Source organism: Natator depressus, chromosome 5 (assembly GCF_965152275.1).
Source record: "Natator depressus isolate rNatDep1 chromosome 5, rNatDep2.hap1, whole genome shotgun sequence".
NCBI classification, from domain to species: Eukaryota; Metazoa; Chordata; order Testudines; family Cheloniidae; genus Natator; species Natator depressus.
Genome location: NC_134238.1, coordinates 17,942,386 through 17,958,126, shown reverse-complemented (window position 1 = coordinate 17,958,126; position 15,741 = coordinate 17,942,386). Strand labels below are relative to the sequence as shown.

Here is a 15,741-nt window from a genome sequence, read left to right as displayed (position 1 = left end):
TGCGGTTAGACAGTTTCTGTAATCCACCCCAGAACTGGCTGCATTTTGTTGGTGCCTGAGATGATTACTATACTATACCTTTCACAAAAAAATTTTAGGATTATTTTGGTGAACGTGAGCTGCATAAATATGTGATATAATTCTACTCAAAATGCCTGTCTGCCTCTTCTTCTCCTTCACATAAGAGTGCTTTTAAGCAGGGCCGGCTCTATCGTTTTTGCCGCCCTAAGCAGTGGAGAAACCTGTCGCGGCCGAAATGCCGCCGCGGATGGCAGGACAGAGAGAAGAAGTTGCCGCCGAATTGTAGCCGCCACAGAAACTCTGCTGCCCCTTTCTGACTGCTGCCCCAAGCACCTGCTTGGAACGCTGGTGCCTGGAGCCGGCCCTGCTTTTAAGCAGTTCACTGTGCTCTTATTTGTTTTCTTCATCTGCTGTGCTTCTTTTCCCTTCTTCTTTGTTGACAAGTGCCTGCCTTGTGCTCTTGCCTCTTTTCCTAGCTTGCTCTTTTGACCTTTTAGATACTGAGCAGCTGACAGCAGAAGTTAGTTGCCTAGGCTGAACTAGCAGAGTGGCTTTGACACCACCAATGCTCCCACCTACTTCACTGCATGCAGCTCTCATGTTATTAGAGCATGCTGTGATGACATAGCTGTCATTAAGGGTCATGGTTAGTTCCTGCTGAGCCATGTGAGTTTCTCATCCTCCCTCTGTCTCCTTTTTCCTGTAAATCTCTTTCTTTGCTCCATCCAAACCTAGTGGACGGATAGGCAGGGGGTTAATGAAACAGCTGCAGCAAAAGAAATGGGAGGGAGCACAGGCAGAAAATTGAAGGAAAAAATAATGCATGGGCACATTTCTCAGTAGCTGCTTTGGAACCTGGGGAGCAAACAGGTCTCATTATAGGCATGAGAGTCTTTCTAGATTCCAAAGTGGAAAACTCTGTGGGAGAGACACTGGAGATTATGTTGGCGGGAACAATCCTGCACTAACAGTAGAATGAAGCAGATGCCCTAATAGGGTTAATTCTGTTATTCTATGAGAAGGACAGATGTGATGGAATACACCCTAAGGGCCTGATCCAACACTCTCTTAGGTATGTCTAGGGTGCTTATCACCTTATAATCAAAACTCAGCTTCTAATTGGATTTTATCTTGGTGTGTGCTTCTACTGGGCCAAATCCTGAGATCCTTACTAAGGTTTTACTTGGTGCTTACTTATCTCCACTGAAGCCAATGTCAAAATTATCTTGACTTCAGTGGGACCAGGACAAACAGTAGTTTGTGTAAGAATTGTGTGAAAACTGAGTAAGAACCTCAGGATTTGGCTCATATGCTTGAGAAATTTATTAGATGACTTTAACGTACCTCTTTACTGATTTAGGACCTGATCCAATGCACATTACATACCATAAGATGGGGTCCTTAATGACATACAATACTAAGTAGTCCACAGAAATGTGCTGTTTCTGCGTGGTCCAAAAGGTGCAAAAGTCTTACTATTACCCCTAAGTGAGATATCATAGATGGATGGGAAATTAAAGCCTGGTTTTTACATAACACAGTCATAAATAACTCAAAATGGTATGTTAGAGCTACTCTGGAAACATATTTGTGTATAGGTAATACCAGAATGTTTCATAACACGGAACGTTAGCTCAGAATATCCTAATGTCTGTTAAAACAACAAACTACATTTATAATGTATCAATAATGTGGCCCAGTCAAAAAACTCCCTAAACAAACTCCAAATCAAAACAAACTAGGGTATTCATAGACTATGTCTGAAATCTCAATATTAACTTAACCCCCTGAATGTATTGGTTACACCTGAATCTCAGAATATAGTAGATATAAAACACTTTCTGAAATCTATACCCAACCAAATCAAATTTTATTCAGAGTTTATTTAATCACATATATCACAAACATTCCTCAGATTGTTCTAGGGACAGTATTTTAGCCTTTAAGTTACTTTTAAAATTAATTTTGTGTTCATGAAAGTTGCTGGATTGAGAGCATTGAAAGACCTACGCAGGACAGTTCCAGTATGGGCAGGGTCTGTAAAAACCCTGACCAGCTATATGATTCAGAGTTTTTCAGTTGTCAATCCTTGGTCTCCCTTCTGGGATTGAAAACAAGATTGCGGAAATCTGTACTCTAGTAACTGAGCTGAGACCACTAACTCATTTAACCAAAGAGCAATCCAGTGATAACACTTTTGTAGTTGCTGACACTGACTTTCAATTTATGGCCTACATGCAAGAGTCTGCATCTCAGTACTCCATGAGACATCCTCAGGTTCTTTTTGTATTTATTTATTTCCTTAATTTTAACTCTTGTGTCATAATGGTGATTAACTATGGTCTGAAGGAGTGTAACTTTCATAAGACAATTAAACCTGATACATTTAAAATGTGTTTTGATTTTTTAAGAATAAATTTGTGCCTGCCAGTACCACTGGTAATATTCAAGGTGTCTTTCCATTCTATTTGACACAATACAGATTGCCATGGTACAGTTCACCAACAACACATCCAGCAGGATGACTGGCATAGCTCTGGGACTGTGTTTTAGACTATATTTAATTTATGGGATACTTTGGTGGAGAGAATCCCCTACAGGAAGTGATTGGTGATGATGTAGTGGAAGAACACCATGAACATGATTTCTATATGGGGTTGATGGACTGTGCTTGAAAATGGAAGTCAGAAGAAAGATACAGTTTAGTGACACGAGCATGAGAATGGGGACCAGGAGCATCTCAATTCTAAATTCGGCTCAGAGAGAGACAACAGCCCCGCCCCAGCAAGTCACTTAGGCCTAATCTTCAAATTTGCATGCACCTAAACATGCAGGTCAGCACCCACAACTCCCATGTCACTGTCAGTTTAAGTGCCTAATTTTAACTGCTTGACAGTGAGCCTGACACTAGGTAAGATATAGAGCTCCCTGCATGAGGATCTCAGAGTCTCAATATGGAGAAAAGACAAAACACCCCTATCTTATTCTGACTGAAAACTTGAGCTCCTACTACACCTATCCGCCAGCCTTGCTGTGCTATGTATCCATCCTGTTGTTTTTACAGTATTGATATACTTTTCTATATCAACTTCTATGTGTATTATATATGGCTCTTCGAAATGAGCTCTCTCTATAAGTTATCTTCAGTTACAACTATGTTTAGTGCCTATAATAGGACAGAAAGTCCTGCTTTCTCACTTTCAGTTCAAAAGAATCATAGAATATCAACGTTGGAAGGGACCTAGGAGGTCATCTAGTCCAACCCCCTGCTCAAAGCAGGACCAATCCCCAACTAAATCATCCCAGCCAGGGCTTTGTCAAGCCTGACCTTAAAAACCTCAAAGGAAGGAGATTCCACCACCTCCCTAGGTAATGCATTCCAGTGCTTCACCACCCTCTTAGTGAAGAATTTTTTCCTAATATCCAACCTAAACCTCCCGCACTGCAACTTGACACCATTACTCCTTGTTCTGTCATCTGCTACCACTGAGAACCGTCTAGATCCATCCTCTTTGGACCCCCCTTTCAGGTAGTTGAAAGCAGCTATCAAATCTCCCCTCATTCTTCTCTTCTGAAGACTAAATAATCCCAGTTCCCTCAGCCTCTCCTCATAAGTCATGTGTTCCAGTCCCCTAATCATTTTTGTTGCCCTCCGCTGGACTCTTTCCAATTTTTCCACATCCTTCTTGTAGTGTGGGGCCCAAAACTGGACACACCAACGTCAAATAGAGGGGAACGATCACGTTCCTCGATCTGTGGCAATGCCCCTACTTATACAGCCCAAAATGCCGTTAGAACTTCTTGGCAACAAGGGCACACTGTTGACTCATATCCAGCTTCTCGTCCACTGTAACCCCTAGGTCCTTTTCTGCAGAACTGCTGCCTAGCTGTTCGGTCCCTAGTCTGTAGCACTGCATGGGATTCTTCCATCCTAAGTGCAGGACTCCGCACTTGTCTTTGTTGAACCTCATCAGATTTCTGTTGGCCCAATCCTCTAATTTATCTAGGATAAAAGGATTATGTTTGTGCTGACAAAACCTTAACTGTAACATTACTCGTGATACTACACTTGTTCTTTGATCAGTGAATCAAAGTACCATGTACATTCTCAGCATAAACCTGCACTGAGCCTTGCTGAGCAGTAGTTCTGGGCAAATGGAGCTATTTTTCTATTTTCCTAGCAGATTTATATAAACAAACTTGAAATAGCCTTGTTCATATCCTGGTATTATATTTGCACAGTATTCAAGACCCTATTTGAATCTGTAGTAAAATGCACGTTTATTACAGTGGAAAAAGAAGTGATTAGATCTCTTGGTGATACAAGGAATGTATATTCGTATATGATACACAGGCTAGTTCCACCTTCAACTGACACACTTATTTAGTTCCTCACATGAATTAAACTACAGCACCATTTTTCAAAGGGGGTGCAACCAGCCTCCCTGCTGAGGCTCTGATCTTTTTCCAAGAGGGACTCGGGCAAGTCTAGAGAAAATGAAGAGAAGACTATACTTTTCCCCCCTACTTATTAATTTTTTAAAAGGGCATAGCCAATGCTGTATCTAGAATATTCAATAAATGTTCCTGTATTTTTGCTGGTTTCTACATGGATACAAGCCAGCAGACAAGAAACAAGAACACCGCTGATCCTGACTTCATATTTAAATTATGCACCTTTTTCATGGGCAGTAGCTGTGGGACAAATACAAAAGAATCCTGAACTAGAGGTAAGACAGGCTTGGATAACCAAGCTATAGCAATTTTGTACACCACACATTCAGAAATATAACCCCAATGCCCACAGAAAAACTACAGCCCTCATCCTTTAAGTAACTCTAGGAAGGCAAACATGAGCACCAGTATGGAGCCCTCCTGGGGTTCCATATGGGTGCAGGTGCCTGTCTGTACAGAGCCTGTTGGAGGGCTGAGGCTTAGATTAGTTATTTGCCATCTGAAGTGACAGCAAGTGGGGCAGAAATAAATACATTGATTTCTCCCTTTTCATTCCAAATAATTTGCCATGACACAAAACATTAAATTGTGCAATATTATGTTATGTACATGCAATTTTACATTTAACTTGAATTAATGCACCATACCATAATGCTTTAAAGAGCAACAGTTATCACTAAAACCCCCCTACCCTTTTGTTTTCAAGCCTATTTTATGTTATATTGTTGGATTTCAAGTTGATAATCCAAATTTATTATGTGGGTAGCAAGTTAGCTGCACTGTTACCAAAATGATAACTCAAGTTTCCCTCTATTTGCATTTATTTAAAATCATTCCCAAGGTATCTGAGCAAATTGGCATCTTCTTTACGCTCCCGATTTTCTATTAAGATCAGAATTGACTGATTACTTGATTGCCTCATTTGTAAACTGGCATCAAAGGTAGAAGGAACATTTTGTAACAGGCAGTCCTGGAGTTATAACAGCTGGGGATCTTACTGAAAATCAAGATGCCCCGTTTGTTTTATCAGCTAAGGCAAGTCTAATGAAATATGCGGAGATTTTTGCAGAGATCTAATGGAGTTATGTGCCCAATTCACATTGTCTTTAATTAGAAGAAGAGTGCCTAAGTGGTTTAGACCCCACTGAAAATCATAGCCTATCTACTTATCATTCTTAACTGTTCCTCAGTACTGATAATTTTAGTATTAGGGCTGTCAATTAATCACAGTTAATGTATGCAATTAATGCAAAACAAATTAACTAGATTAAAGAATAGTTACAATTAATTACCATTTTAATTGCACTGTTAAACAATAATAGAATACCAGTTTAAATGTATAATAAATATTTCCGGATGTTTTTCTACATTTTCAAATATATTGTTTTAAATTACAACACAGAATACAAAGTGTACAGTGCTCACTTTTTAGTATTATTTTTATTACAAATATTTGCATCATAAAAAATATAAACAAAAGAAATAGTATTTTTCAATTCACCTTATACAAGTCCACTCAATCTTACGTCTTGTTCAGCCAATCGCACAAACAAACAAATTTGTTTACATTTATGGGAGATCATGTCGCCCGCTTCTTAACTACAATGTCACCTGCGAGTGAGAACAAGCATTCACATGGGACTGTTGTAGAGGGTGTTGCAAGGTATTTATGTGCCAGATATGCTAAAACATTCGTATGCCTCTTTGTGCTTTGACTTGTAGGCTGTAAAGTTTTACATTGTTTTGTTTTTGAGTGCAGTTATGTCACCAAAAAAATCTACATTGGTAAGTTGCACTTTCATGATAAAGGGATTGCCCTACAGTATTTGTATGAGGTAAACTGAAAAATACTATTTCTTTTGTTTATATTTTTTACTGTGAACATATTTGTAATCCAAAATAATAAAGACAGCACTTGTACACTTTGTATTCTGTGTTGTATTTGAAATCAATATATCTGAAAATGTGGAAAAACTTCCAAAAATATTTATAATACGTTTAAATTGGTACAGGCAGTCCTCAACTTTACAACGTTTGACTTACGATGAGATGTTTCTGAATTGATACCTTGGTTCGACTTATGACAACTGGTTTTGACTTAATGACGCTCGGTCCCGCAATGGAGTGGATTGCAGTTCCAAGTTACGATGTTTTGACTTACAACGCAATTTTCAGGAACCAATTGTGTTGTAAGCTGAGGACTGCCTGTATTTTATTGTTTAACGGTGCCATTAAAATTGTGTTCATTAGCAACAATTTTTTAAAATCTCATGCTTAATTGCAATTATTTTTTAAATTGTTTGACAGCCCTATTTATTGCTTGTTAGGCCTGCTTGGAAAGAACAATTATTTTAAAAAGGCAAGGGTGGGGGGTTAATTTGAAACTATTTTGCAGCCCACAATTTTTCACATTTTCCAAAACAAAATAAAATTGGTTTTTCATGTAAAAGCATGGAATTTGTCTGTTCTGGTGAAAAACCTAACATTGGTTGAAATCAAATGTCAAGTTTCAAAAAGATAAATGTTGAGATCCCTGTCCCCAAAGATAAAGAATGAAATCCTGAAACCTTAGGGTGGATTTTCAAAACAGTCTAAAGACGCATCTTCACTGGGGTGGGAGGTATGTTCTTACCTTGTGGTAACTGACACGATGTAAAATCCTACTTAAGATACAGTTTATAGCTTTCACAGGTGCTAGCAAATTGAGGTAAAGACTATGGGAGAGCATAGGCTTTACTGTGACCTGCTTACACAAGTGAAAGCTACAAACTGCATTGTCTTCACTAGGATTTTACGTCATGTTAGTTAACTCGAGTTAGCTAACAGAAGGTAAGACTGCACCTTTTCTCCAAGTGAAGAGAGACCTAAGGGGTTTGGATACCTTCTTTCCATTGAAATTAGTGTGAACTGGGAGTTCAAATCACCTTCTTAAACTTCGTAGCCTTAAACTTTTCAGATATCATTGTGAATATTTCCCCCTCTCAATGTTTTGAATGACATTACTTATGTGGAAGATGCTATAGTTGCATTGGAAACGGATGTTGACAATAAATCAGTTTGGAGTAAAAAGAAGATGAAAATTTCCAAGCAACAGACAACACAAATAATAAAAAAAACTGTAGTAAGTTAACAGCAGAAGAAAAATGACTAGTTAGACAACATTTCATACTTGGTAAACATAGCAATGATAATGCCTTGAAAAGTTGACTAAACTTTGCTTTTATTAAACAGGGGCTGCTGACTTGAGAAAGAAAATGATTCATGATTTTTCACTGCAACACTTCAGAACTTTAATCTATAACCCATGAAAGGGTGCAAGAGCGGTCTGAATATTATGCTGAACTTAATTATACTTAATGTGAATTATTCAGAAATGCAGCAGAGAGAGTAAAAATTTATTTCGTACAAAGAAGCTTGACATTTTAATTGGTCCTTCAGAAAAGAGACAAAACAATTTCCTCTCAAGAAAATTTACATCTTCCCCATCAAAGCAGCAGCCTTTGCGAAGCAGAACTTCATTAACAAGATTAATTATCATGCCAGTGCCTGCCTCATCAGGTGTGCAGCCCAGGTGAAAAACAGAATGCAAAGTGACGAGTAACATCGTTCCTAACATTCAGCACTGATTCTAAGAGAAAACGTGACAGATTGAGGCTACTGTACCTTGGTCATTAGCCATTTTGTCAGGGTGTTCGACTGCAAGAAAAAGACAATATCATTAGACTGTGACAGCTCCTAGTAGGAAAGCTGACATATCAAATCAACAATTTTGTTAGCAGGTTTTCATATCAAGTTGCTGCTCTCCTGCACTTTTGGCAGATTGACTGGGACAAAGAGAGATATTTTACCTTTTTCCTGTTCAAAGAGATTCTGAAGAACAGACAGGACAAGTACAAGTCGCACTGTATTTCTCATCAAATGTAGTCACAAGTTCTTAAAAAAATAAAGCAGTAAAAATATATATATTTCCTCAACTTGTTGGTCTATGAACTTAGAAGTATCATCTGGGAAGTTTAATTAAGCTTGGAAGTGAAAAAGAGAGAGAGAGAGAGAGAGAGAGACTGTTCCTTGAATGGTTTCAGAGTAACAGCCATGTTAGTCTGTATTTGCAAAAAGAAAAGGAGTACTTGTGGCACCTTAGAGACTAACCAATTTATTTGAGCATAAGCTTTCATGAGCTACAGCTCACTTCATCAGATGCATACTGTGGAAAGTATAGAAGATCTTTTTATACACACAAAGCATGAAAAAATGGGTGTTTTACCACTACAAAAGGTTTTCTCTCCCCCCACCCCACTCTCCTGCTGGTAATAGCTTATCTAAAGTGATCACTCTCCTTACAATGTGTATGATAATCAAGGTGGGCCATTTCCAGCACAAATCCAGGGTTTAACAAGAACGTCTGGGGGGAGGGTAGGAAAAAACAAGGGGAAATAGGTTACCTTGCATAATGACTTAGCCACTCCCAGTCTCTATTCAAGCCTAAGTTAATTGTATCCAATTTGCAAATGAATTCCAATTCAACAGTCTCTCACTGGAGTCTGGTTTTGAAGTTTTTTTGTTGTAATATCGCAACTTTCATGTCTGTAATCGCGTGACCAGAGAGATTGAAGTGTTCTCCGACTGGTTTATGAATGTTATAATTCTTGAGATCTGATTTGTGTCCATTTATTCTTTTACGTAGAGACTGTCCAGTTTGACCAATGTACATGGCAGAGGGGCATTGCTGGCACATGATGACATATATCACATTGGTAGATGTGCAGGTGAACGAGCCTCTGATAGTGTGGCTGATGTTATTAGGCCATGTGATGGTGTCCCCTGAATAGATATGTGGGCACAGTTGGCAACGGGCTTTGTTGCAAGGATAGGTTCCTGGGTTAGTGGTTCTGTTGTGTGGTATGTGGTTGTTGGTGAGTATTCGCTTCAGGTTGGGGGGCTGTCTGTAGGCAAGGACTGGCCTGTCTCCCAAGATTTGTGAGAGTGTTGGGTCATCCTTCAGGATAGGTTGTAGATCCTTAATAATGCGTTGGAGGGGTTTTAGTTGGGGGCTGAAGGTGACGGCTAGTGGCGTTCTGTTATTTTCTTTGTTAGGCCTGTCCTGTACTAGGTGACTTCTGGGAACTCTTCTGGCTCTATCAATCTGTTTCTTCACTTCCGCAGGTGGGTATTGTAGTTGTAAGAATGCTTGACAGCGATCTTGTAGGTGTTTGTCTCTGTCTGAGGGATTGGAGCAAATGCGGTTGTATCGCAGAGCTTGGCTGTAGACAATGGATCGTGTGGTGTGGTCAGGGTGAAAGCTGGAGGCATGTAGGTAGGAATAGCGGTCAGTAGGTTTCCGGTATAGGGTGGTCTTTATGTGACCATTGTTTATTAGCACTGTAGTGTCCAGGAAGTGGATCTCTTGTGTGGACTGGACCAGGCTGAGGTTGATGGTGGGATGGAAATTGTTGAAATCATGGTGGAATTCCTCAAGTGCTTCTTTTCCATGGGTCCAGATGATGAAGATGTCATCAATATAGCGCAAGTAGAGTAGGGGCGTTAGGGGACGAGAGCTGAGGAAGCGTTGTTCTAAATCAGCCATAAAAATGTTGGCATACTGTGGGGCCATGCGGGTACCCATAGCAGTGCTGCTGATTTGAAGGTATACATTGTCCCCAAATGTAAAATAGTTATGGTTAAGGACAAAGTCACAAAGTTCAGCCACCAGGTTAGCCGTGACATTATCAGGGATAGTGTTCTTGACGGCTTGTAGTCCATCTTTGTGTGGAATGTTGGTGTAGAGGGCTTCTACATCCATAGTGGCCAGGATGGTGTTATCAGGAAGATCACCGATGGATTGTAGTTCCCTCAGGAAGTCAGTTGTGTCTCGAAGGTAGCTGGGAGTGCTGGTAGCGTAGGGCCTGAGGTGGGAGTCTACATAGCCAGACAATCCTGCTGTCAGGGTGCCAATGCCTGAGATGATGGGGCGCCCAGGATTTCCAGGTTTATGGATCTTGGGTAGTAGATAGAATATCCCAGGTCGGGGTTTCAGGGGTGTGTCTGTGCAGATTTTCAGGGAGTTTCTTTTTCAGGGAGTTTCTTGAGCAAACGCTGTAGTTACTTTTGGTAACTCTCAGTGGGATCAGAGGGTAATGGCTTGTAGAAAGTGGTGTTGGAGAGCTGCCGAGCAGCCTCTTGTTCATATTCCGACCTATTCATGATGACAACAGCACCTCCTTTGTCAGCCTTTTTGATTATGATGTCAGAGTTGTTTCTGAGGCTGTGGATGGCATTGTGTTCTGCACGGCTGAGGTTGTGGGGCAAGTGATGCTGCTTTTCCACAATTTCAGGCCGTGCATGTCGGCGGAAGCACTCTATGTAGAAGTCCAGTCTGCTGTCTCGACCTTCAGGAGGAGTCCACCTAGAATCCTTCTTCTTGTAGTGTTGGTAGGGAGGTCTCTGTGGATTAGTATGTTGTTCAGAGGTGTGTTGGAAATATTCCTTGAGTCGGAGACGTCGAAAATAGGATTCTAGGTCACCACAGAACTCTATCATGTTCGTGGGGGTGGAGGGGCAGAAGGAGAGGCCCCGAGATAGGACAGCTGCTTCTGCTGGGCTAAGAGTATAGCTTGAATAGAGACTGGGAGTGGCTAAGTCATTATGCAAGGTAACCTATTTCCCCTTGTTTTTTCTTACCCCCCCCACCCCCCAGACGTTCTTGTTAAACCCTGGATTTGTGCTGGAAATGGCCCAACTTGATTATCATACACATTGTAAGGAGAGTGATCACTTTAGATAAGCTATTACCAACAGGAGAGTGGGGTGGGGGGAGAGAAAACCTTTTGTAGTGGTAAAACACCCATTTTTTCATGCTTTGTGTGTATAAAAAGATCTTCTATACTTTCCACAGTATGCATCCGATGAAGTGAGCTGTAGCTCACGAAAGCTTATGGTCAAATAAATTGGTTAGTCTCTAAGGTGCCACAAGTACTCCTTTTCTTTTTGTTCCTTGAATAATTACATACAAATCACCTACATATTGGAAGCTAGATCTGAATTATAATGTTATTGTTTCCGCTTTTTACAAAAGAGGTTTTAAATTATTTACACGTTTTTGAATAATAATTACACAAATGATGGTGTGATTTGAAGTGCATCAGACAAGGCTTCAGAATTCAACAGACACATTGAAAACTCTTCTGAATGGTTAGCAGCTCCCAGCAATTTATTAAATGATAGAGAGTATTAACTTTCCCTTCAGATTCAGAAATAGCTATGATTATGAAAAATTATCCAATTTTCTGGTTAATAAAATTTAAGAGAAATTTAAGCTACAGGAGATTTAAAAAAAAAAAGAGTTTGACACACCTGAGTTTAAGTAGCTGAGTAAGTAGTCTATAAATATAGGGTGGTTTTTAGAGGCTGGTCTATTCTCCTTTTGAAGAACACTACATAAATTGGTTACCCACCTTCATGTTATGATCACCATGTTATCCCATGATTTAGCTTACAAGATGTTGCCATGAACAATAAAGGCCCAAGCTGGTGGCAACTTACATGTAGCACAATGACATTAGTGCGTCTATTTCTGATAACAATGTCATCAGCACCTGTTATCATTGTAACTCCCCTCAGTACTTATGAAAGTTCCATGTGTGCAGCAAATGGAAAACAGACCCCTGAATGATCATCATGCACTCTATTATTTTAACTATGTTAACAGAGAAAAATGTACAGAGTTGTACATATTCCCTCAAAGTTTCTAGAAATCTTTTGGGGAGAATGGGTTTCCCTGCTGAGTAATATCTGGGATTATGACCTTCCCCGGAGAACAAATTTATTTATAAAAACATTAAACCCTTGATTGCAACTGCAGTTACTTCATTCCAACTATTTATAACATTTAAAAGCTGACCTCAACTTTTTCTGCCTTCTTCGAGTTATTAAGGAGATGTAACCTGTGACATCTACAGTGTTGTGAAATACTGCTGTGGTGGGTCAGTAGGTAACATTTTTCTCTGGCAGGTCATAAAGGTTCACGTTTTGTAGCTTAGGAGCAAGGATTTGTTTTTTAACCACCACCCCAATACAGCATTAGAGGGCACTGTAATGCTAGAAATGCTGCCCCACATCAGCTTTGCCAAAGAAAAATGGGACATCGGCAGTATGTATTCCTGATGTCCTGCAGCAAGTCCCCAAATAAAGACTTTCCCTGCTTATCTTCGTACAATGGCATTAGTAATATCTGACAAAATTGAAAAGCCAAGATAATTCTCTCTCTCTCCTTTTTATAAACAACTGACCATGTATTTCATTCATCCTTGAAATAAAGCTTATAAATGTACTGCACGTACACAGATTTGTAGAAAATGCAGTATGTACATTTTCATATTGTTATCTATGCATGTTGGTTTATTTTTGTGTGCGACATTAATAAACAGTTCAAATACTGTTATTTTATTTGCTTCATTTAAAGTTCAGTAGACAATTATGGTTTGTTTCTAAATTGAAGCTGAAATTTAGAATCAAATTATGTTTCAGTTGAAAAGGGGGTAAGTACAGTTCTGGGATTTATTAGTTTCTGCTACAGGTGAAAAACATAAGTTATTAATAAGTTAAAATTGGAAAGAATGAGGGGATCTCCTACTGATTGGACACTACTACATTCAGACTTTCTTAGCTAGCCTTTTCATAAGGCAGTCAGAAGTAAATTCCAGACTGGAGTTGCTTCCCTATCTTGTTAAATAGATTCCAGTTACTTTGCTTCAGAAATGTATCATTTAATGTTACTAATTTACATACAGTAAATCTAGTGGAACATTGAGATTGAAGTTCTGCTTTCCCACTTGTTACTGCATGCATCTTTAACTTCTAGAGGAATCCATGTCAATATGCAGTTTAATATTTCAACATATAAAAATATGATTTACTTCTAATTTTCTTTATATTTTTTCAGGACATCTAATGAAATCAACTGGAACCTGTTCGCATAAGAACTAAATAAAACCTGAATCAGGTGATTCAGGTTTTGGTCCAACGTATATAACAACAAAAAAGGGACGCACTCCCCAGTAATTAATTATGGGGTAGATAATCACGTCACACCCTCATCTCCTCCAGGCACATAAGAACGACCTGGTAATGCCTGTATCCGAGCAATTATGTCTTAAATGGTGAATATGACCATACCCAGCCAAAGAACATGCAGGCTGATCCTCAGCTGGAGTTATGACAATTTAAAACAGCTGAAGATCTCTCCTTGGATTACATTTTGTTACCAATGGATCTAAGGGGAAAAACCATAAGCACTTTGCTCATGTGGCAGTGATATGTACAATAAAATGTATCTGTTCTTGTACAGGTCACTGCATAGTTAGTTACTAAAGGCATGTTACGGAGAAAAAAAATTCAGCTGCAGTTTTATAACCGACTATGGGTGTGGTTTCCTTGAAAGAGCTTTGTGTGCTATAATATCTTAAATCAGATAAGGGGTGACTTTATAGATCTTTGATGCTTCCTTAGTTCCTTGCGGTTTAAAATATCTTGTGATCAAAACATATATTTGCCAACAGAGCATTCATTACCATAAGTCACATGCATATCTCCTGTTAATAATCATTAAGGTCAGGAAACCAACGTTTCTGCATAATGCAGAATGCACTCAAGCCTTCAGAAGCTCTTTTCGCCTTATAGGTAGAGACAGATTTGTCAAAAACCAGCTGAATATTATTGAACATGACATATTTAGGGTGGATAACATTAAATATTCACGTCAGGGTATTAAACATAGTCCTTGTAGACTATTACAAGATGTAACAAATGTGTAAATTTATCTTTTTGGTATCTCTTGATGCTCTCTGATATAGAATTTATTTCCCAAATGAATTTTACGGTACTTTGTGTAAACACTATGAAGTAGGTGATATCTAGTCCATTAATCTTTTTGTTTAGTTAGATATCTGGGTCTCTGTATCTTTTGATGTCTCATTACTCTGTCATTATTATATTTTGATTCTTTGACTCACTTTAAATTATCTCTAATAGAGTTCTTTTACTTGGCACAAATTAGGAGCATGAAATTAACTTGGCACCCCTCAAGTTGATAGAGACTAAGCACTTGCAAAGTGCTTTCTATTCACATTTCATGGTAGTTGAGAATGAATAATCAGGATCCTACAAATAATTCATTCAGAGTGAAACCAGACTCGGACAAGTAAATCCTGAAAATCTGGATAGACTGTGATAAGCTCTGAACAAATTAATACATTTTTTTCATTTTTCTGACTCTTGTTAATTCACTAAAACTGTTATATGAGGGTTTTCACACTTAGCCTGAATATTTGATAACATGGTCTTTATACACATAGATAACGGCTAGCCCTCTGCCAATGCTGCTGAGTGCACTGGCCAATTCATTGCGATGCTAGGGACTGACTGAAAATGGAGTCTCCCTTTCCTCCTTCAAAAGCAGCAGGAGTAGGAAAAATGACGTTTCTGTTCCAATATTTGTTAAAGGCTGAACTTGCATAATACCTCTTTCCTACAAGGAAAACAAGGATAAGATGTATGTAGATCTACAGAGTATTGCATATGAATTGCCCTTTTGTTCAGTCATTTTCATATATATGTTTAAATTAAAGATAGGCCTGAAGCAGAATATTGGATCCAGACCTCTTACTCCCCACAAATGGAATTGGATCTGAAACCTCTGATCAGAGCTTTTCAGCTCTGGCCCATCTTCATTTTAAGCAGCCTTCTGTGAAGACATTATTTTTTATACTCAAAAGCTTTGGAATTTTTGCTCTCGAAAAGCTACAGCTCTACTACATGTGACCCCAGTTTCCTAAAATAGGCACATAACTTATGTCACTCTATTTGTTTCCTTAATTAATTGCCTTTTAAAAAAGAAGACTTTATATTCTGTCATGTAACTACATAAGTGACAGTTTCAAACATAAGGCACACAGTTGCTGCCAGTATCCTTTGTGCCACTCGCAGTAATATAGTCTACCTTTTCATGGCTAATAATGTAGGGGCAGATTGTGACAGATCTTTGCGTTTGTGGATATCTCTCCACTTCCACTTTCAATGGGGCCAAACATGGTTGCAGTCCAGAGTTCCAGTAAGCACAGGCACTGCTCCCCATTAACACGCACTGAGGCACAAGCCATTGATAAGGTCCCCCTCATCTTGCCTTTCCTCCATACTGGCCAGCAAGAGAGATATCTGGCACAGACTTGTTTAGGCCAACAAATAGTTTGTTCCAAGTAAGAGAGAAAATTC

General features: G+C 39.1%; 1 protein-coding gene across 1 annotated transcript in view; it reads right to left on the bottom strand.

The window, feature by feature from the left end:
* The window catches only part of DCC (DCC netrin 1 receptor), a 954,381-nt gene that overhangs the window by 85,815 nt on the left and 852,825 nt on the right, over positions 1-15,741 (bottom strand). Inside the window, exon 21 of the mRNA XM_074952368.1 lies at positions 8,140-8,172. Within this exon, the coding sequence (XP_074808469.1) occupies positions 8,140-8,172 (33 nt within the window). The remainder of the gene's footprint in view (positions 1-8,139; positions 8,173-15,741) is intronic.